The 23,156-nt window shown below is 44.1% G+C and overlaps 2 protein-coding genes and 1 pseudogene across 2 annotated transcripts; 1 reads left to right on the top strand and 2 right to left on the bottom strand.

Annotated features, from left to right (window-relative positions):
- Positions 1–4,264: 4,264 nt before the first annotated feature.
- On the top strand, positions 4,265–6,111 carry LOC138424359 (IQ domain-containing protein F5). Its single transcript, XM_069561118.1, has 2 exons — positions 4,265–4,268; positions 5,654–6,111. The coding sequence occupies exons 1-2, from the start codon at positions 4,265–4,267 to the stop codon at positions 6,097–6,099; spliced, it is 450 nt and encodes a 149-aa protein (XP_069417219.1). The 3' UTR covers positions 6,100–6,111.
- Positions 6,112–13,840: 7,729 nt separating this feature from the next.
- LOC138424751 (IQ domain-containing protein F2) lies at positions 13,841–15,263 on the bottom strand. The gene is made up of 3 exons (XM_069562123.1): positions 15,246–15,263; positions 14,982–15,068; positions 13,841–14,227 (listed from the first exon to the last, which is right to left on the bottom strand). Exons 1-3 carry the CDS (start codon positions 15,261–15,263, stop codon positions 13,841–13,843), a joined length of 492 nt encoding a protein of 163 aa, XP_069418224.1.
- A 6,204-nt stretch (positions 15,264–21,467) lies between these two features.
- Positions 21,468–23,156, bottom strand: LOC138424360 (small ribosomal subunit protein eS7-like; annotated as a pseudogene).

A 23,156-nucleotide genomic window follows, 5' to 3' on the forward strand; every position in this document is an offset into this window, starting at 1 on the left:
ACCACTGGAAAAACCATAGCTTTGACTAGACGGACCTTTGATGGCAAAGTAACGTCTCTGCTTTTTACTGTGCTGTCTGGGTTGGTCACAGCTTTTCTTCCAAGGAGAGGGAGGGGGTGACAGGCATCCAATTGCCCAAGTCTCTCTCGTGTGTCAGCGGCAGCATGTCTTTTCAACGACCACTTCCAATAACTTGCTGCTCACTTTAGGGGCTGTAACTTCACACTTGGCCTCCGAGTTAGAATCTGAACCCCAAAGTGAAAATGGTTAGAGTGCATGGCCCCTGTCCTCATTCCTACCTCAAACTCTGTCCCTCACTCATTGACCCTGAATGGAGGCTTAGACTCATTCTCTTCCAGACCTTACTGATGTGGGAGGTTCCATAGGCTTGGGGTTGGGGGTGGGGAAAGAAGGCATTCCACTTCTAGCTGAACCTTCTGGTGAGTGTCAGCCTCTAGGTGATCACAGACCCAGAGCTGAGAAGGCAGAAGCTGGGTCTTCCTCACCCTCTCCCCAGTTTCTGCAAGAACTGGTCCTCTGACAGTCCCTTCTTGTGACAAGGTGCCACCTGGGGTTAGACTGGGGCCTAAGTGATGATAAAAGGCCGATTAAGAGGTCAAGCCTAGGCTGTCCTTCTGCCCATCCAGGCACTGCTGTTTCACGGTTCTCTGCAGAGAGAGGTGGTCTGAGGTCTTGCATTATTCCCCATCCAAGCTGCAAGCCCAGAAGCCCTACCTGACCCGGCTCCATCTCCTCTGCCCTGGCAAGTGGGTCCCTCCGCTCACATTTCCCAGAGGCCTCCTGCTCCAGCTCTCTGTCTTGCACTGGGGCTTGAGCTGTGTCTCTCCTATTTTTTGTCCCTCTGTGTCCTGGCCCTGTGTCTCGCTCAGGTTCTGGTCTTTCTCTCTTGCTCTGAAGGATTTCTGTCCCCTCTCCCCTCATTTCCCTCTCTTGTGTTCAGTGACTCAGAGTTAAGAGCAAGGACTTTGGAACCAAACCGAGCTAAGTCACACCAACGTGGCTTCCCCACTCACTGCTGCGTGGCCATGGATACGTCATTTTTCCTATCTGAGCCCCAGTTCCCTGAGCTGTGAAGTGGGGCTAATAATCCTCATCGTTCAGTGTGACTGTCAAGCAGCATAAAAATTCAGCCTTAGCAAAAGAACGAGGAAAGAAGGTTACATTTACACACCTTAAAAACCAGCAGTCAGAGTGGGAGGGGACTCATGTTTAGTCCAATTAAGAACACCAAAGGCTCCCTACCATCAAAATCAACTGCAAATGCTTGGGGCTTCCCTAGTAGCTCAGTGGTAAAGAAGCCGCTTGCCAGTGAAGAAGACATGGGTTCCATCTGTGGTCTGGGAAGATCCCACACGCCAGGGAGCAACTAGGCCCGTGCACCACACCTGCTGTGACGGTGCTCTAGAGCCCAGGAGCTGCAACTACAGAGCCCTGATGTCACAGCTACTGAAGCCCGAGTGCCCTGGAGCTCATGCTCTGCAACGAGAGAAGCCGCCGCAACTAAAGAGAAACCCACGCAGCAACGAAGACCCAGCGCAGCTGTAAATAAATACATGACATTACAACGTTTTTTAAAAAGAAGGATAAAAGGTTATATACATGAAACTACTACCAATAATTACATTAGGAGTGCGAGGGTGCGTGCTGAGTCACTTCAGTCATGTCTGGCTCTTTGCAGCCCTATGGACTGTAGCCCTCCAGGCTCCCCTGTTCATGGGATTCTGGAGGCAAGAATACTGGGGTGGGTTGCCATGCCCTCCTCCAGGGGACCTTCCTGACCCAGGGATCAAACCCACATCTCTTATGTCTTCTGTGAGAAGAGTTGAATTGCTGATCCACTTATATAATACCGGGGACCTCTGTGAGGACCCTAGGACCAGCAAACCTGCTTTCCTTCCCCTTCAGGCTCGGGGCTGGGAGTATATTCAAGGGGCTGATCCCATTGACACTCACTGACTCCTCATTTCTTTCTGCCCCTCCCGGAAGGGATCTACTGAGAACCTCTAGGAGGAAACTCTGGTAGAGGTGGCAGAGAATGGTGGGGATAGGATAGGAGAATGGGGAGAGACCCCAGAATGCTGGCCCTTCTGTGGGTCGCCCGCAGTGGTCCTGAGGGCTGCCTGTGTTTGGTTTCCTGTGCTGTGTCCCTTACCCCGGCCCCAGGAGATGTACCCTCATCATGTTCAAGCCAGCACACCTGCAAAAGCTCCCCTTGGATGATGTTAGCCCTATGCTCCTCCGCCCCTGAGGAGGCTCCTCCCTGCCCACTGGCTTGAGTCTGAGCAGGTCCTGGTGGCATTCAAAACCCCAACACCCTCCTTGCTTCTAGGCTCACCACATCCACCAACACCCCAGTCCCTGGCCTCCTCCCTAATCAGTGGTAAGGTCTCTGACTTCAGTTTCCTCATCTGTGAAGTGGGGTGAACGTCATCAGCGTCAGCAGTGACTAGGGGCTAGGCTATGGCGGCAGGTTAATGGGGGCGTTACACTGATGTGGGTCTCCCAGGGGTCTGGCCAACACCTCCATCTTCAGACGGATGCTTCCTGTGCCTTCTCTGTCCTGTGCATTGTACTCCACTATTTCCCCATTCTCCAGTAATCTTGTTCTTTCCACTCGCCCACTCATTAACCTCACACTGACACTCCCTTTCAGCCTTCATCCTCCTCTTCTCTTCAACTGCTCTCCCCCGAGCCCCGCACTGGCTTTCTCCACAGCCCCTCTTCACACCACAGTGCAGTTCTCAGTGACCCCCGGGGCGGTGACCCTGAGCGGACCAGGGCCTCACTGTAGCCAAGTGGGTCTTCAGAGGCCAAGAACAGACAGAGGTGGGGCCCTGCTTGTGCGGTGTTTGACTGACCCCCTCGTCTCCTCACTGCAACCTCGAGGTCCTCAGGAAAAGAAGAAGACAGAAAACTGTTTGAGGCCACTTGAGCCTGAGATGTGGGTCCTGGCTGGTCCCGAGGTCTTAGGGGTTTTCTGGCCTGTGTGGTTCTTGCTTTCCCAGGGACCTAATAACCAGGAGACTTACAGATAGGTAAGTTTAGCCACAGGAAGGGAGTTTACTTTGTTCCCCTAACTCTGATATCCTCATCAGAGATGATCATTGTTAATTTTTGTAGATATCTTCCTAATTTCTACCACCTTTTAAAATAATACCTTTACAAGATATGTATATACATCTATGCTTTTATTTAGTTCATTTTGATTTGATGAACTTGCTAATCCTGCTAAATCTTGTACACGCTTCTATATCAGTACATAGAGGGCACACTCATTGCTTCTAACTTAAAGTTATTTGGTATACCATTGTTTAAACGAATTGAAATCAGGACTGCCCTGGGGGTCCACTAGCTAAGACTCTGCACTCCCAACGCAAGGGGCCCAGTTCCACCCCTGGTCGGAGACCCAGAGCCTACATGCCACAATTAGAAGATCCCAAATGCTGCAATGAAGATCAAAGATCCTAAGGGCGACAGCTACCACCCGGCACAGCCAAACGAACAAACAAATATAACCATGAAATTAAATGAATTGAATTTTATCACACTCAGTGAAGTAAGTCACAAAGAGAAAGACAAATACCATATGATACTCCTACGTAGGATCTAAAATATGACACAGATGAACTTATCTATGGAACAGAAACAGACTCACATAGATAACAAACTTGTGGTTGCCAAAGAGGAGGAAGAGTGGGGGAGAGACGGACTGGGAGTTTGGGATTAGCAGACACAAACTATTATGTATAACATGGATAAACAAGGTCCTACTGTGTAGTGCAGGGAACTATATCATATATGCTATGATAATCCATAATGGAAAAGAATATGAAAAAGAATGTATATTATATATAACTGAACCGCTTTGCTGTATAGCAGACATTAACACAGCGTTATAAATCAATTACTTCAATAAAATAAATTTAAAAAATAAATGAACCGAAACCCTCTTAACGAGTACCAGGCAGGCTTTAATGAGCAGCGTTATATACCTTTGCATCAGTGGGTCAGTATTTGAGGTGTTCTTCTTTGTAACCAGAACTGTGTTCGTTTAGGTAGGAAAGAAAGGGCAGGTTCTTAAGTTTTCCTTAGAAGAGGCTCAGCTGTTGGGAGTCATTCTGGTGCCTGAGTCATAGGTGCCCTTATGACATCACGCTCTCTCCTTCCTCCCCTCCATCTCTTCCGGCCAGAGCACTGGCTGGACAGCAGACCTGAAAGCGATGGGAACATCTAGCCCCTAACCATGGGTAATTTCGTAGAGTTAAGACCTAAGGCGGTTTGACTATCCAACCCAAACAATGGGCATTTAATGTCTTATGAGGTAGATCTACCCAGGCTTCCTGGAGCTGGGTACATCTCCCATAGCTACCTCAGGGTGGGACCCCTTCTCATGTCTGAGATCCTAGGAAAGTCCAGGAAGCCTCATGTGTGGCTGACTTGGCCCCTAGTGGTGGGGAGAGCATCCTTACCTTCATGTTTTTCTCTCTAACCTCTGATAAGGACAGCAAACCTTCCAAATTATAACCACAGGTTATGATGAAGTCTCATTGATAGAACAGAGCTTGAAGGAGCAAAGGAGAGGAGAGCAAGGGATTCCACTTCCAACACCCTGCACCCCAGTGCCACTGCCCTCCCACCCCTCCCTGGGTAGAGGGATCTGGGATATTGTGTTGGGGACAGCCTTGACTTGTTGTATCTCTGGCCCTTGTGGCCCAGTGGAGTGACTCAAAGGTCTGTGACCATGTAATTTATTTTCCAAAGACAGATGCTTCAGGGAGTGAAAGGGCCCCTTATCAACATCACACCAGGACGACAGGCATAGACCCAGAATATGCTAGGCAAACTGGGACGAATGTCCACCACACACAGAGTAGGAAATGGAGAGGGATTGACTCCTCCTTGGCTGTCTTTTCCCTCTATTTCTTCCTTAGGTTGAGAGTCTAGCCAAGGTGTGCACTGAGGAGGAGGGCAGAGAGTGTGAATCCAGGCCTCACAGGGTTGAGAGTCTCAGAGTGGGGATTGTGTTTGGGCAATGCAAAGGGCAAAGTACAGGAAGATTGGGGGGGGGGGTGTGCGCGTGCACATATGCGCATGCATCTTTGTAGTGAGGTATGTGTTGACTGGTGTTAAGGGCCTAAAGTGTGTGAGGCGCAGGAATCTTTTAACGTTTTGGTGAGGCAGAGGGAGGCAGCAGGCAGGTTTAACCTGAAGTCCGAGGTGAGACGGCAGGGAGAGCCAAAATGCCACTCTTCCCACAGACGAGAGGTGGCTGAAGGCAAGAGTCCTGGTTCTCAGGTAGGTGGTCAGGTCCAGGCGAGATGTCTGTCTCTTTCACTTCTCGATCAGGGTGTTCCTGCTGTAGACGGTCAACCAGGTCCGTGCAAAACTGGGCAAGGTTGCAAGTGTGGGTGCACCTCCATTTTACAGATGGGGACCCCGAGACCCCGCGGACAAGATGAGGTTCCCATGTCCATTAACCGGAGGTGGCAGAAGCAGGACACTTAGTCGATATCGAGGTGCAGCTGCTGCTCACAACAGAGCTCCCGAACGTCGGGGAAACAGGCCCCTTTCTGCCACAACTTAGGGCCAAAATCTATGCGTTTCTTAAGTGTCCCCTGTTTTCTCTTTTAAGGCCCCAAAGTAAGAATCGTGATAAATGAAGAACACAAGGCAGCTGTTGCCATTCAGGCCTGGTGGCGGGGCACTCTGGTGCGCAGGACGCTGCTGCATGCGGCTCTCAAAGCGTGGATCATTCAATGCTGGTGGAAACAGAAGCTGGTGCAGCTGATGGAGAGCAGGCGACGGGTGGCCCTAGATGCCTTCGCAAGGCAAGAATGGGCAGTGGTTAAGCTACAATCCTGGGTCCGCATGTGGTGCATCCGCCTCCGTTATTTACGTTTGCTCCATGCCGTCCGCATCATCCAGGTCTATTGGCGATGGCATAGTTGTCACACCCGTGGTTTTATTCAGGGCCATTACAACCTCAAAGAAAACCAACTGAATCTTCAACTTGAAATCTCTTTGGGTTCACAAGCTTGTAGAGTACAACAATGCATACCACTTCCAATAAAGGAATGACCAGGTCTGCTATATCTGTGTCCCCAGCTCTTTTGTCAGACATACCTCAAGAAGGTCATTAGGGTAAGGATGGCAAATACTTGGCATCTCATAAATCAGCTCTGAGGAAGTGACAGTGGTTGCCTGGGGTTCGGTGTGGAGGATATTGAGAGTCTGGTGCTGGATGAGTGGGGTCTGTGGTTGATTAGCAATGTCTGCTGCCATGGCTAGGACAGTTGAGGTCGCAGGGCTGCCAAGTCAGCCAATTCCAGGGAGGCTCCTTCAGTGTGTGGTCTGTGTAAATGGTGCGTCAATGTAATCGTGCAACATGGAGGCCTGTGTCATCTTTTGCTCTTTTCCCCAAAGTCTTTAAAAACTACTATTTAAAAATGGTGGTAAATACATACATCATAAAGTTTCCCATTTTAACCATTTTTGAGTAAAGAGCTCAGTAACGTTAAGCATATTCACATTGTTGTACAGCTATCACAACTGTCTCTAGAACTTTATCTGCAAAATTGAAACTCTGTAACCACAACCTCTGGCAACCACTATTATACTTTTTTGTCTCTATGAATTAGATTACTCTAAATGCCTTGTATGAGTGGAATCATACAATATTTGTCCTTTTGTGATTATTTCACTTAGCATAAGGTCTTAAAAGCTCAGTTGTTTAGAGTATTTTTATATTAATGCTACCCTCTTGCCTTTCTCAGGGACTGTTTCTGTTGATTTACTTTTTTCCTTTGAATAGGCCATAATTTTCCCTTTCTCTGTATGCCTTGTAGTTTTTTTTTTTTTTGCTGTTGTTGTTCTTGTTGAAGATTGGACAATTGAGGGAGCTTCCCTGATGGCCTTGTGGCTACGACTCCATGCTCCCAAAGCAGGGAGCCTGGGCTCAGTCCCTGGCTAGGAAACTAGATCCCACATGGCCACAGCTAAGAGTTTGCATGACACAGTTAAGCCCCAGTGCACCCAATAAATACATGAAATGAATGTTAAAAAAAAGGGTGGACATTTAATCTCACAATGTGGTTCTTCTAGAGGTCAGATTTTCACTCTTCCCCTGATTTTGCTGTTTTTGTTGGTTTGTTGTAGGGAGTCTCTGTGATGAGGATCAAAGTGAAAGTGAAGTCGCTCAGTCGTGTCCGACTCTTTGCGACCCCGTGGACTGTAGCCCACCAGGCTCCCCCGTCCATGGGATTCTCCAGGCAAGAGTACTGGAGTGGGTTGCCATTTCTGTGTAAACTTAAGGTCATCTTTGGGTTTTTCTGGGCCTGCACATTTCCCTGGGCATACATGGCAACTTTTAAAATTCTCCTTTATATGTGGTTGCTTTTAAGTGTCCTAGTCCTTGATTCCAAAAAGGGAAAAAAAGAAAGGAGGAGGAGGAGGAAAAAAAGGTTCTCTTTAAATCCCCTGGAAGTCACTTCAGGTGGAGGGTTACGGCGTTGCAACAATTGTCTGTGGGACTTGAAACCGTGGCCCCTGCCTCTGTTTCTGTACCTCTGTGATAACAAGCAGCCATCAGCAATCTGAGCACAGATCCCCAATATTGAAGCACAGACTCTTTATTGCTCACCTTGGATTCTGCAAGCGTCGTACACATTTCTCTAGAACTCATTTACGGCTGCCTGCCATAGTCTTGGGGGTCAGGGGGTCCGGGATGGATGGCCTGTACCATGATAAGAGCTGAAATTAACCAAAATTAGCCACAATTTACTGTCTAAGTTTCTGGAATTATGCCTTCAACTAGACCCTAAAGACTCTACTAGTAAACTGAACTAATAAATTCAGTAAAGTTGCAGGATACAAAAATCAATGTACAAAAGTCGGTTGCATTTCTATATACTAAAAACAACCTATCTGAAAAAGAAATTAAGTCTCATTTACAACTGTATCAAAGACAATAAAATACCTAGGAATACATTTAACCAAGGAGGTAAAAGATCTATATATTGAAAACTAACAGAATGGAAGAAGATATAAATAAATGGAAAGATATCCCATGTTCAGGGCTCAGAAGAGTTGATATTGTTAAAATATCCTTACCACACAAAGCGATCCACAGACTCAGAGCAGTCCCCATCATAATTACAACTGCATTTTTCACATAAATAGAAAAAAGGTCCTACAATTTGCATATAACCATAAAAGATCTTGAGCCAGTCAAAGTATTGTTGAGAAAAGGGAACAAATCTGGAGGTATCACATTTCCTGATTACAAATTATATTATAAAACCATAATAATCAGAGCAGAACGGTATTGGAGAAAAAAAAACCAGATACATAGACCAATGGGACAGGATTGAGAGTCCAATAATGAACACATACATATATGTACGGTAAAGTAATATTTGACAAGGGTGCCAAGAAAATACTATTGATAAAGAACTGTCTTTTTCAGTAAATGGTGGGAAAACTGGATATCCACATGCAAAAGAATGAAATAGAACCACGCTTTTACATCACATGCAACCAACTCAAAGTGGATCAAAGACTTAAGCGTAAGACCTAAAACCACAAAACCTCTAGAAGAAAAGAGGGGAAAAACTGCTTGACATTGGTCTTGGCAATATTTTTTTTTATATGTGACATCAAAAGCACAGGCAATAAAAGCAAAAATAAACCCAAGTGAGACACAGCAAATTAAAAAGCTTCTGCACAGCAAAGGAAACAATCAGCAATATGAAAAAGCACCTTACGGAACAAGAGAAAATATTTGTAAAACATGTGTCTGATAAGGGGCTAATAGCTAATATATACAAGGAACTCAAATAACCCAATAGTGAAGAAAAGCAAAAAACAAACAACAACAAAAGTAAACCTGATTTAAAAACGGCCAGTGACCTGATTAGACGTTTTCCAAAGAAGACATACAAATGGCTAACAGATGAAAAAATACTCAACACCACTAATAATGGACATGCAAATCAAAGCCATGCGAAACATAACCTCATACTTGTTAGAATGGCTATTATCAAAAACATAAATGGTACGTGTTGACGAAGGTGTGGAGATGGGGAAATCCTTGTACATTGCTAGTGGGACTTAGAAGTAAAAATCCACAACAAAACGTTAGTGGATTCAAACCCAAAAATGTACAAAAGAAATTATGCACCAGGACCAAGTGGAAATTTATATCAGGTGAGCAAAGCTTCTTCACTTTTATTTATTATTTTTGGAGAGTGAAGGAGGCTTTTTAAACAATTAATTAATCAGGCTGCATTAGGTCTCAGCTGTGGCACGTGGGATCTTTCAGTGCAGCACGTTGTGTTCTTTATTGTGGCGCAAGGGCGTCTCTCCAGTTGTGGCCTGTTGGCTTTTCTCTGTAGTTATGATGTGGGCTCCAGAGTGCACGGGCTCAGTAGTTGTGGTTCAGGCTTAGTGGCTGCGGTGTGGCAGGCTTAGATGTTCCCTAGCATGTAGGATCTTGATTCCCTGACCAGGGATCGAATCTGTGTCCCCCGAACTGGAAGGCAGATTACTAACCATTGGATCACCAGGGAAGTCCCAAGGCTACTTTAAACATTCAAAAATTAATTGATCCACCATATCAACGGGCCAGAGAAATCATATGACTATTTAATATAGACAAAAAAACCATTTGACAAAATCCAATGCCTAGTCATGATAAAAAGGAAATTCTTAGTGAGTTAGGAATACAGGGAACTACCTTAACTTAATAAAAAGAAATCTATATCTAACATTATACTTTTACTGTTTCTTGGCATGGTGAGTGATTTTCTATTGTATGATGGACATTTTGGATATTAGGAGGCTCTTGATGCTATTTAAATCTTCTGTTCTAGAAGGCAGCATCCTGTTTAGGTTTAGCATGTAGATGCTGGCCTACTTTTGTGGGCCCTATTTCCAATGAGAACATTCTTTTCTGGGTTCCTTCAATGCAGTTCTGGTCTGCTTTATTCTTTTGGTTCCACTGGATCCCTTCTGGTGCCCCCTGCAAGGTTGAAGGCATTTTTCTAGGCTCCTTCTTGTCATTAGATGGAGGGTTTAGGATGTTGGACTTCTGAAGTAGAGAGCAATACTCTGGCCTGTTCTCTGACCAGCTGCTGCCAAACGGGTTTCCTACCCTGTCTCTGTTGGTGCTGCTGGATGAAAGAAGGGCCTACTTGGACTGCACTTTGCTGTTGGGTAGAGGGCCAGGAGGCTCCTGTTCTGGATCTTCTGTGGCTGGACAGACAGCCAGGGGCTGCTGGCTCTGGATTGCCTTCTGCCACTTAGTGGAAAGCGAGGAGATTCTAGGCCTTTCGGAGCTGGGGTACAGGAGGACCCCACTCCCTCTTCCCATCTAGTTTGTGGTGGGAGATGCATTGGCCTACTCAGGTTCTGCTGTTACTGTTGTGGGCAGATCAAGCCTGCTTCTGTTAGCAGATGAGAAATGCAGTGGGTTAGCCCACGTAGGTTGTGCTGTTACTGCTGCTGAGGACAGACTACGTCATCACTGCTAGCAGATACGGGGTGTGGTGGGGGTGGATAAGCCTGGGTTCCACTGTTGCTGTGAGCAGATTATGCCTACTGCTACCAGTGAGTGTGGGGCATGGGATGGGTTGGCTTATATGGGTACTGGACTCACTTCTGTAGGCAATTCAGTCTGCTGCTGCCACTGGACATAGATCTCCCTGCTGAGTCTCTGCTGGGCTTCTCTTATTTTGACCAGAGGGAGCATGTTTCTCACTTTGTTTTGTTTTGCTTTCCCTATGCCTGTTGTTGGTACTAGGTTGCAGACATATCTGACGTCCAGTCTGAGATGTATGGCAGAGAAAACAAAACCCAGGGAATTCATCGAGGTGCACCTTTAAAAATCTTGAGATTCCTAGATAATCTGCCATCTTTCCACATTTCAGAGTCCTTTTATGATTGTCTGTTGAATTATTTCTAGAGTATTTAGTTTGTATTCAGAGGAGAGGAAAGGGGGAAAAATGAGTTACACCATCTTGTAGAAATGGAAGCTCTCATTCCTAGGTTTTTAGCCAAATAGAGTGCAGAACTTGTTTACACACACACACAAAGCCAAATATGTATAGCAGATTAATTTGTAACCACTCAAACTGGAAGAAACTCCAAATCTTTCAACTGGTAAAAACTTCTCATAACATTCTTAACATGGAATACCACTCAGCAATTAAAACAAATGAGTACGCACAATAGGAGAGAGAAGTCTCAGACACACTCTGCTAAATGAAAGGAAGCCAGACTCAAAAGGCTACAAAATATTCCTTTTATGATGTCCTGGAAAAGGGAAAACAATAGGTACAGATGAGTGGTTACTAGAGTCTGGTAGAGAGTAGTGGGCGAGTACAAAGGGGTACAGAAGAATCTTACTTTATGTATCTAGAAGCTCAGTTATTGGGTACATATATATTCTATCAAGGAATCGTTGTGACTGTTGAAAGATATAATACTGATGTTATATTTTTTTACAAAGTTCTCCTATTAAGGACATATATTAAAGCACTTATGGATTGAGTGGTATGATTTTTATTGTTTGCCTTTAAAAATTATTTTAACAAGAATGGAGTAGCTAACTCTGTAGCCTGATGTAGAGAGAATGCATAAGGGCAGAGAAATGACCACTGGATTTGGTCAGCTCGAATGCTGGTGATGTCCATCAGTGCAGTCTCAGTGAAGTGAGCTGAGCACAAGCCTGACTGGAATGGGTTGAAGAGAAAATAGTGGGAACTGAAATGGAAACAGTGATGGCATGTTTTGCTGTTAGGAGAAACAGAGAACTGGAAAGAAATTAAGATGGCATTTTTAAAAGATGGAAGAGGTAGACATTGATACTTTGGACAATAGGGTTATGAATGTAGGATCAAACACCTCAAGACGGCAGCAGGATAGTGGAGGGGTTAGCCTTTGATGGGATCAAAGACTCTTCATTTATTTCAACTGGAGGGAAGGCAGCATGTGTGGTCCATATGGAGCTGGGCTGGAGAATAAGGTGGTAAGAAGATGGGGGTCCAGTCTGTTCCCATTTCATCAGTTAAGTATGCTGCTGCTGATGCTAAGTTGCTTCAGTCGTGTCCGACTCTGTGCAGTCCCATAGATGGCAGCCCACCAGGCTCCCCCGTCCCTGGGATTCTCCAGGCAAGAACACTGGGGTGGGTTGCCATTTCCTTCTCCAATGCATGAAAGTGAAAAGTGAAAGTGAAGTCGCTCAGTCGTGTCCGACTCTTAGAGACCCCATGGACTACAGCCTACCAGGCTCCTCTGTCCATGGGATTTTCCAGGCAAGAGTACTGGAGTGGGGTGCCATTGCCTTCTATGTCAGTTAAGTATGTGGTAACATATATCATCATTTTGGAGTTCAAGGGGAGAAGTAGAATCGGGCATTCAGAGAGGAGGTACTATGAATTATTCAATTCAGAAAAAATGAAATGCCAACACACCAGAGAAATTTATTGGGAAATCTGTCCAGTGGAGGCCTGCAGTCATGAGTATGAACTGGGACCACACGTCATGGTTGAGTGCGAGCTGCGTGTCATTCTACTCTTCTGCAAGCACAAAGCAGGTAGATGATTAAGTTCATTCCACACACCTTTGCAGAGATTACAATAATTAAATACAGAATCTGAACTGGATAAAGTAGATACAAGGGCTTGTCAGGGATGATGGCTATAAAAAAATGGTAGAGTAAATGGATTGGAAGATCTTATCACATCTGAAGAAACATTCTATTAGTGATATTTGAAAAGTGAAGAAGAGAATAAAAAAAAAGAGTGAAATGAAAAAGCAATTTGGACAACAGTACAATTATTGGTAATGGTAAGGTCTAGAGCCACACTATTCAATGGAATAGCCACTAGCCATGTGTGGTTATTTAAGCTTAAATTAATTTCAATAAAATTTTAAACTCAATTCTTTAATTGCACCAGGCACATTTGAAGTCCTTCATAACCATGTGTGGCTCGTGGCTACTACACTGAACAGTACTGATACAGAACATTTCCATCAACACAGAAATTTCTATTGAGTAGCACTGGATTAGTAGGACAGGAGTGAGAATGGAGACAAGAGTAGAGATGGGGGTAAAATCAGTGGGAACCCTGTTTGTTGTACAGCCCTCAGGGAGAGGAGTTCTGGTAAGGGAATTGTGAAGACGGAGTTGAAGTGTCATGAACTCCTGTTTTCTGCCAGTCCCCAGGGTCATCACCGGCTCATCAGCATGCCCAGCCTCATCGAGACTAAGGCTGGCCTCCTGTCCTTCACCGGGGGCTGCACTACACTCCTCCCAGGAGAGTCAGCCTTTCACAGTCAGTCACATGTTGGCCTTTCCACTAGGTGATTGCCAAAGACACCTTGTCTAAGGCATCTGAGGCCACCCCCACCAACCTCAGGAGGACAGAGAAAAGCCTCAGTGTCCATTCTCACGTGCAAAGGTACCCAGAGTCTTCAGGAAGATGCAGCTTACCGGAGTCTCAGATTCCCAGTGAGAAGAAAGGAATGGGGTTGGGAATTGGGAGCTGGGACTTCTGACCCTGTTATATATATAGGTAGACTAGGACCTCAGTTTCTGTTTTGACAACTAAGTACGTGGCATATGGAACTGTCAGTCCAGAACAGGGTTTGTGGGCACAAAGGGAGAACCTCCCTGAAGTTCTTTCCCAGGGAGAAGAGGAGGCAGCATAGCTTAAGTCCTAAAATTTCCATTAGCAGAGGGGAAACCATGAGACATACTTTATGTCTGGTTAGACCTTTACTCTGGGACGGGAGACACAGTGCCCCCTCTTGCCATCCCTTAGGGGTTAATGATCTCAATGTGAAACTGCAGGTGAGTGGCTGTGACTACACAGTGGCCCCGGAGGAGAGCACAGGTCTGGCAGTTGTGGTACTGCCAGTGGTGTTGGATGACATAGATGGCATTGAGCACTTGGCAGTATCGCCAGTGGATGCGCCACATACGAACCAAAGACTGGAGCTTGACCACCGCCCTCTCTCTGTGTGCATAGGCGATCAGGGCTGCCCTCCGCTTCTTCTGCAGCAGCCTGTCCATCGTCAGTTTCCACCAGCTCTGAATGATCCAAGTGCTCAGGGCTGCATGCAACAGTGTCCGGCGCACCAGGGTGCCACGCCACCAGGCCTGGATCTTCTTGGCTGCTCTTTCTCTTCTTCCATTTTTAGCTTTCTAGGCAGAGATAAGAGAGACCACTCAGAGAACTGCCTGCCACCAACTTGTAGGATATTTCTGGAAAGTGCCTGGTTCTCTTCATTTCCCTACTTTGGAGAGTTCAGGACAGTAGCAGGACACTGATCAAGAGGCCCTAGGTGCTGAGTTCTCCTCTGCCAATAAGGACACATCTCCTTGCCCTCAGAGTCACAGCAGCCTCCTCATGACTACCTCTCAGGTGCATGGATCAAGGCAAAAACCATTAGTAACTAGAAGCAAGAATTAGGGGTATGAGGGACTTTGTTAGTCATATTCTACCCTATCAGTGCTTATTGGGTTTTGGAGGTTTGGCTTCATAGTGCTTATGCCTGGTATTCTCTGCTAATTCTAGTCCTACTGATTGATTGCTTTCTGCCACAACAGTGTATTTCAATATGGTTGTTGGCTTTTAACACCCTCATCATGTATTCTACTCCCAGCTTCTACATGTTGAGAACATTCTTTCTATTTCAGGGTCTTCACATTCTCATCTCCCGGCTCGTGTGTTTCTTGATAGCTTTGCTTTTCTCCATTCACTCGTCATGTCACAGTCAAACCCAGACCCAGAGTTCTTGCTGAGAATGGAGTGGAGGGAAAAGGAGCCAATGTTGAGTTGACTCCTGACTATCTTAAACTCAAAGATAACTGTGGCCTAAGAGGCACAATTCCACATCCTTGTGACACTGACATAAATGTCCTGGATATCTGTACATTATACAGAGATTTTACCTACCTTTCTTTTCTTCTTCTGCTCTTTCTTCCTCATCACAGTTATTTCTTCATAGTCCTCAATGACAATTTGAATTAAATGGCCCTCTTTCTGTTATCAGAAATAAATGGGAAATGAATGGAAGAGTGAAAGCTACTGTTTCTCTCTATGGCTCTGCACAAAAGCTACCTACTGCCTCACATCCCCCCTTTTTCCCAAACCCATAAAGTCTTGGGTGAGTCCTACCCACCCTCAAGCCTGCTTGAAGTATCTGAACACATCTCTTACACAAAACCGAACCCCCATGGCTTCTCTCTTGATGGTTCCTTCGTTCGTCTACTTCCCAAGGTCTGGCACAAGTCATATGAGGGGGAAAGCCCTGAGTTAACAATGGCTTTATGACATGAGGATTAGGATATCTGCACATAGGCTGAGTCTTCCTCAGAAGCAAGATCCATGGGAACTTGTATTACCTGTCCACTTCCCTTCTGTCAGAAACGTATCAGAGCTCAGAGTAGAAAGACAGGGCATTCGTGTACCATTCCTCCAGTGAGGCCTGTCCACATCCTCTCTTAAAACTAGTCACACAGGAGGGCAAGAGGGACCATGGCAGTATAGCTCCATTCAGCACTCTTGTGTCTCCTCAGACTTAGCACTTCTTGTCTTCCCTGGATTCAGATTTTAGTAACTCAGTGCACCATCAGTCAGTTCAGTTCAGTTCAGTTCAGTCGCCCAGTTGTGTCCAACTCTTTGCAACCCCATGAGTCGCAGCACACCAGGCCTCCCTGTCCATCACCAACTCCCAGAGTTCACTCAGACTCACGTTCATCGAGTCCGTGATGACATCCAGCCATCTCATCCTCTGTCGTCCTCTTCTCCTCCTGACCCCAATCCCTCCCAGCATCAGAGTCTTTTCCAATGAGTCAACTCTTCACATGAGGTGGCCAAAGTACTGGAGCTTCAGCTTTAGCATCATTCCTTCCAAAGAAATCCCAGGGTTGATCTCCTTCAGAATGGACTGGTTGGATCTCCTTGCAGTCCAAGGGACTCTCAAGAGTCTTCTCCAACACCACAGTTCAAAAGCATCAATTCTTTGGCACTCAGCTTTCTTCACAGTCCAACTCTCACATCCATACATGACCACAGGAAAAACCATAGCCTTGACTAGACGGACCTTAGTCAGCAAAGTAATGTCTCTGCTTTTGAATATGCCATCTAGGTTGGTCATAACTTTTCTTCCAAGGAGTAAGCGTCTTTTAATTTCATGGCTGCAATCACAATCTGCAGTGATTTTGGAGCCCCCCAAAATGAAGTCAGCCACTGTTTCCACTGTTTCCCCATCTATTTCCCATGAAGTGATGGGACCGGATGCCATGATCTTCGTTTTCTGAATGTTGAGCTTTAAGCCAACTTTTTCACTCTCCTCTCACTTTCATCAAGAGGCTTTTTAGTTCCTCTTCACTTTCTGCCATAAGGGTGGTGTCATCTGCATATCTGAGGTTATTGATATTTCTCCCGGCAATCTTGATTCCAGCTTGTGCTTCTTCCAGTCCAGCGTTTCTCATAATGTACTCTGCATATAAGTTAAATAAGTAGGGTGACAATATACAGCCTCGACATACTCCTTTTCCTATTTGGAACCAGTCTGTTGTTCCACTCCAGTTCTAACTGTTGCTTCCTGACCTGTATACAGATTTCTCAAGAGGCAGGTCAGGTGGTCTGGTATTCCCATCTCTGTCAGAATTGTCCACAGTTTATTGTGATCCACACAGTCAAAGGCTTTGGCATAGTCAATAAAGCAGAAATAGATGTTTTTCTGGAACTCTCTTGCTTTTTCGATGATCCAGCGGATGTTGGCAATTTGATCTCTGGTTCCTCTGCCTTTTCTAAAACCAGCTTGAATATTAGGAATTTCACGGTTCACGTATTGCTGAAGCCTGGCTTGAAGAATTTTGAGCATTACTTCACTAGCATGTGAACCATAGGAAACTAGAAAGAGAGACCAGCTGGATCTAGAAAGCAGTAGAATAAAAGCAACAATATAAAACTAATTAAATAGAAAACAATAATGAGTAGTGCGAGGTAGATTTTGAAGGTGATATCTTTCAAATTGGAGCTTCCCTGGTGACTCAGTGGTAAAGAACTGACCTGCCAGTGCAGGAGACCTAAGAGAGGCGGGTTCAACCCCTGGGTTGGGAAGATCCCCTGGAGGAGGGCACAGCAACCCACTCTAGTTTTCTTGCCTGCAAAATCCCCTGGACAGAGGAGCCTGGTGGGCTACAGTCCACGGGGTCACAAAGAGTCAGACACGACTGAAGGGACTGAGCACACACACACAGAGTATATATGTCAGTGCCAAACTCTCACTTTATCCTCCCCCTCATGGCCTCATAACCATAAGTTTGTTTTCTACATCCATGACTCTACATCTATTTTGTAAAAAGTTAATTTGTTTAATTAGGTCCTATTTGTTTATTTTTGCTTCTATTTCCAATATTCTGGGAGGTGGGTCATAGAGGATCCTGCTGTGATGTATGTCAGAGAGTGTTTTGCTTATGTTCTCTTCTAGGAGTTTTATAGTTTCTGATCTTACATTTAGATCTTTAATCCATTTTGAGTTTATTTTTGTGTATGGTGTTAGAAAGTGTTCTAGTTTCATTCTTTTACAAGTAGTTGACCAATTATCCCAGAACCACTTGTTAAAGAGATTTTTAATCCAGTGTATATTCTTGCCTCCTTTGTCAAAGATAAGGTGCCCATAGGTGTGTGGATTTATCTCTAGGCTTTCTATTTTGTTCCACTGATCTATATTTCTGTCTTTGTGGCAGTACCATACTGTCTTGACTGTGGCTTTGTAGTAGAGCCTGAAGTCAGGCAGGTTGATTCCTCCAGCTCCATTCTTCTTTCTCAAGATTGCCTTGGCTATTCGAAGTTTTTTGTATTTCCATACAAATTGTGAAATTATTTGTTCTAGCTCTGTGAAAAATACTGTAGATAGCTTGATAAGGAATTGCACTGAATCTATAAATTGCTTTGGGTAGTATACTCATTTTCACTATATTGATTCTTCCAATCCATGAACATGGTATATTTCTCCATCTATTAGTGTCCTCTTTGATTTCTTTCACCAGTGTTTTATAGTTTTCTATATATAGGTCTTTAGTTTCTTTAGGTAGATATATTCCTAAGTATTTTATTCTTTTCATTGCAATGGTGAGTGGAATTGTTCCCTTAATTTCTCTTTCTATTTTCTCATTATTAGTGTATAGGAATGCAAGGGATTTCTGTGTGTTGACTTTATATCCTGCAACTTTACTATATTCATTGATTAGCTCTAGTAATTAAACTTAAAAGCTTCTGCACAACAAAGGAAACTATAAGCAGATGAAAAGACAGCCTTCAGAATGGGAGAAAATAATAGCAAATGAAACAACTGACAAACAACTAATCTCAAAAATATACAAGCAACTCCTGCAGCTCAATTCCAGAAAAATAAATGACCCAATCAAAAAATGGGCCAAAGAACTAAATAGACATTTCTCCAAAGAAGACATACAGATGGCTAACAAACACATGAAAAGATGCTCAACATCACTCATTATCAGAGAAATGCAAATCAAAACCACAATGAGGTACGATTTCACGCCAGTCAGAATGGCTGCAATCCAAAAGTCTACAAGCAATAAATGCTGGAAAGGGTGTGGAGAAAAGGGAACCCTCTTACACTGTTGGTGGGAATGCAAACTAGCACAGCCACTATGGAGAACAGTGTGGTGATTCCTTAAAAAACTGGAAATATGCTGCAGAGTAGAAATTAACACCAAAAAAAAAAAAAAAACCAAACTGGAAATAGAACTGCCTTATGACCCAGCAATCCCACTGCTGGGCATGCACACGGAGGAAACCAGAATTGAAAGAGACACATGTACCCCAATGTTCATCGCAGCACTGTTTATAATAGCCAGGACATGGAAACAACCTAGATGTCCATCAGCAGATGAATGGATAAGAAAGCTGTGGTACATATACACAATGGAGTATTACTCAGCCATTAAAAAGAATACATTTGAATCAGTTCTAATGAGGCGGATGAAACTGGAAACTATTATACAGAGTGAAGTAAGCCAGAAAGAAAAACACCAATACAGTATACTAACACATATATATGGAATTTAGAAAGATGGTAATGATAACCCTGTATGTGAGACAGGAAAAGAGACACAGATGTATAGAACAGTCTTTTGGACTCTGTGGGAGAGGGAGAGGGTGGGATGATTTGGGGGAATGGCATTGAAACATGTATAATATCATATATGAAATGAGTCACCAGCCCAGGTTCAATGCATGATACTGGATGCTTGGGGCTGGTGCACTGGGACGACCCAGAGGGAAGGTACGGGGAGGGAGGAGGGAAGGGGGTTCAGGATGGGGAACACGTGTATACCTGTGGTGGATACATGTTGATGTATGGCAAAACCAATACGATATTGTAAAGTAATTAACCTCCAATTAAAATAAATAAATTTATATTTAAAAATATGAAAAAAAAAGGAACTACCGGTCCTTGGCCTGGAGGTTGGGAACCTCTGCTGTAGCAGATCCAAAAAAAATAAAAGTTAATTTGTACCTTTAAAAAAAAAGATTTCACATGTAACTGCTATCATATGATATTTGTCTTTCTGTGTCTGACTTACTTCACTTAATATGACAATCTCCAGGTCTATCCCTATTGCTGCAAATGGCATTATTTTATTCTTTTTATGGCTGAGTAATAGTCCATTGTATAAATGTATGATACCTCCTTTACCCATTCCTCTGTTGATGGACACTTAGGTTGCTCCATCTCCTGGCTACTGTAAACAGTGCTTCAGGGAACATTGGGGTGTATGTATATTTTTGAATTAAAGTTTTCTCCAAGTATATGCCTAGGAGTGGGATTGCTGGGTCATATGGTAGTTCTATTTTCAGTGTTTTAAGGAACCTCCATACTGTTCTCCACAGTGGCTGTATCAAATTACATTCCCAACAACAGTGCAAGAGGGTTCCCTTTTCTTCACACCCTTGCCAGCATTTATTGTTTGTAGATTTCTTGATGAAGGCCATTCTGAAGGTATCAAGTGATACTTCATTGTAGTTTTGATTTGCATTTCTTTAATAATTAGTGATACTGAGCATTTTTTCATGTGCTTTTTGGCCATCTGTATGTCTTCTTTGGAGAAATGTCTTTCGTAAATTTTCTGCTCAGTTTTTGACAGGGTTGTTTGTTTTTTGATATTAAGCTTCATGAGCTGTTTATATATTTTGGAAAGTAATCCATTGTCAGCTTCTTTGCTTGCAAACATTTTCTCACATTCTTAAGTTTGTCTTTTTGTTTTGTTTATGGTTTCCTTGAACTCCGGGAGTTGGTGATGGACAGGGAGGCTTGGAGTGCTGCGATTCATGGGGTCGCAAAGAGTCGGACACAACTGAGCGACTGAACTGAACTGAACTTGCTGTACAAAAGATTTTAAGTTTAATTAGACCTCATTTATTTTTGTTTTTATTTTCATCACTATAGGAAATGAATTTAAACAAATCTTGCTGGAAATCATGTCAGGAGCATTCTATGTTTTCCTCTAAGAATTTTGTTGTGTCCAGCCTTACATTTAGGTCTTTGATCTATTTTGAGTTTATTTCTGTGTATGGCGTTAGGGAGTGTTGTAGTTTCATTCTTTTACATGCAGTTGTCCAGTTTTCCCAGCGCCATTTATTGAAGGGACTCTTTTTCTTCGTTGTATATTCTTGCCTCCTTTGTCATAGATTATGTGACCATGGGAGTGACAGTTTATCTCCAGACTTTCTGTCTTGTTCCATTGATCTATATTTCTGTTTTTGTGCCAGTACCGTGCTGTTTTGATTACTGTAGCTTTGTAGTATGTCTGAAGTCAGGAAGCCTGATTCCTCCAGCTTCACTTTTCTTTCTCATGATTGCTTTGCTGGGATTTCCCTGGTGTCCAGTTGTTAAGAATTCACCTGCCAATGCAGGGGACATGGATTCAATCCCTGGTCCAGGAAGATCCCACATGCCACAGGGCAAGAAAGCCCATGTGCCACAACCACTGAGTCTGCCCTCTAGAGCCTGAAAGCTGCAACTGCTGAGCCTGAGTGCCCTAGAACCCATGCTTATGCCCGACAGTGTGTGCTCCACAACAAGAGAAGCCATGGCAATAAGAAGCCCATGCACCGTAACTAGAGTAGCCATTGCTCGCCACAAGTAGAGAAAGCCTGCCAGCAGTGATGAAGACCCAGCGCAGCCAAAAATAAATAAACAAATATTTTAAAAATCAGCTGCTCAAAAATATATGTATTAATTATAATAAATAGAGATGGCATGCTGACTCTAGAGTGGGCAGGCTTCAGTAGTTATAACGTGTGGACTCAGTATTTGCAGTTTGCAGGCTCCATAGTGTGTGAACTTCAGTATGGTTCATAGGCTTTAGAGCATAGGCTCAGTAGTTGCGGTGCATAGGCTTAGTTGCCCCATGGCATGTGGAATCTTCCCAGACCAGGGATTGAACCCACGTCCCGTGCATTGGCAGGCAGATTCCTAACCACTGAACCACTGGGGAGTTCACCCATGAGCTTCTTACAGACACCAGAAAATGTTTCAACTTTGTGTTCCACATTGTTCTGCTGTGTTTTATCCAAATGAACCTTTATGAGCCAGCTGCCATTCAGTTTCTTGCAGATTCTCTTGCCTGTGATCTCACTTGGGGAAACCAAATCTTCCAGAATCACAACATGCACGGTTGTCAGACTGCAGCTCCTGGGATGCTTTTGCTTATTTTTTTGTATGGCTTTTTTGAGTTGGCTTAGGCAGAATTCTCCTCTGAGCAACAGATGACATGTTTCCTGCTGGACTTCTCCAAGTCATGCTATAGTCAGACCTGGAATTTTTGGAAATATTTCATTTGAGGAATAAGAAAAAAGATTAAAAGAGCTTTTTGACCAACACTAACTTCAGTGGCCTTGGCAGCTGTGATTGTTCAACTCCCACAGCTGGGTTTTCAGGTCTGAGTTCATCTCCAACTCCAGGAGGGTGTAGAAGATTTCAGACTGGAACTTGTCCAGCTTCTCACCATTGGGCTTCATGATCTTTGCCCTGGAATGAACATGGCTTTGGTCTTGCCAATGTGGCTGACACTGTTTTCCCCCAACACTTGGAGGCCTAGGCCTCAGGAGAGCTTGTTAAATCCACGAGGCAGAGGGGAAGAGGCAGGAATAGCGTGAGTGGAGAAACAAGAAGAACCACAGAGAAATGGTAGAAGCCTAGAGTCCTAGGAAGCACTCTCATAATTTCTTAAGTGATAAGAGCACGAAGAGTATCTTTTGTTCTAATATTTGGTCTTTGAACTGGATTTTGATACAGAGTTCCTGAAATTCTTATGATTTCCTGGGTGTTAGAAGTAAGTATCCTTTGTTCCATTGTGGTGACTCTGGGAGAGCTCCTGGATGGACTAACGCTGAGGCTGGTCATCAAAAAGATCAAAACAGGATTAAAACACGGAATTTTTAGTTTAAACCCTTTTTCTTGAGAAGGGAAAGGCCAGAAATAAGGTTCTCCTCAAGTGTCAAATTTAAAGTATTTTTTGTGAGCAGTAAAGGAGACACATAGGAGAAGACTCACAGGAGGCAGAAAGTGACCTTTCCCATTCAGAAGGGTAAGAATCGTAGATTTTTCTACTGTAGTGGTGTTCCCTAGATAAGTTGCCACAGCATCACTTGGAAATATGTTAGAAATACTCATTCTTGGGAACATGATATACTTAGCCAGAAATGATGGGTGGGGTTCACAGTCTACTTTAATTAAACCTTCCATGTCATTGGGACCATTGATGAAATTCGAAAAACATTGCCTTGACAATTTCCCTGTAGACCCATAATAGGATCTTTTCATGGTGAGACTACCCACTTTCTTTAGAAGGTAGAGTGCAGAGGTTATTCTTTTTTTTAATATAAATTTATTTATTTTAATTGGAGGTTAATTACTTTACACTATTGTATTGGTTTTGCCATACATCAACATGAATCCACCACAGGTATACACGTGTTCCCCATCCTGAACTCCCCTCCCTCAGAGGTTATTCTTGAGTGAAGGCTGACAGGCACATGCTTTGCCTGAGTAGAGCAGAGGGCAAGAGAAGAACCTGACCAGTTCAT

Source organism: Ovis canadensis, chromosome 19 (genome assembly GCF_042477335.2).
Source record: "Ovis canadensis isolate MfBH-ARS-UI-01 breed Bighorn chromosome 19, ARS-UI_OviCan_v2, whole genome shotgun sequence".
Lineage (NCBI taxonomy): Eukaryota > Metazoa > Chordata > Mammalia > Artiodactyla > Bovidae > Ovis > Ovis canadensis.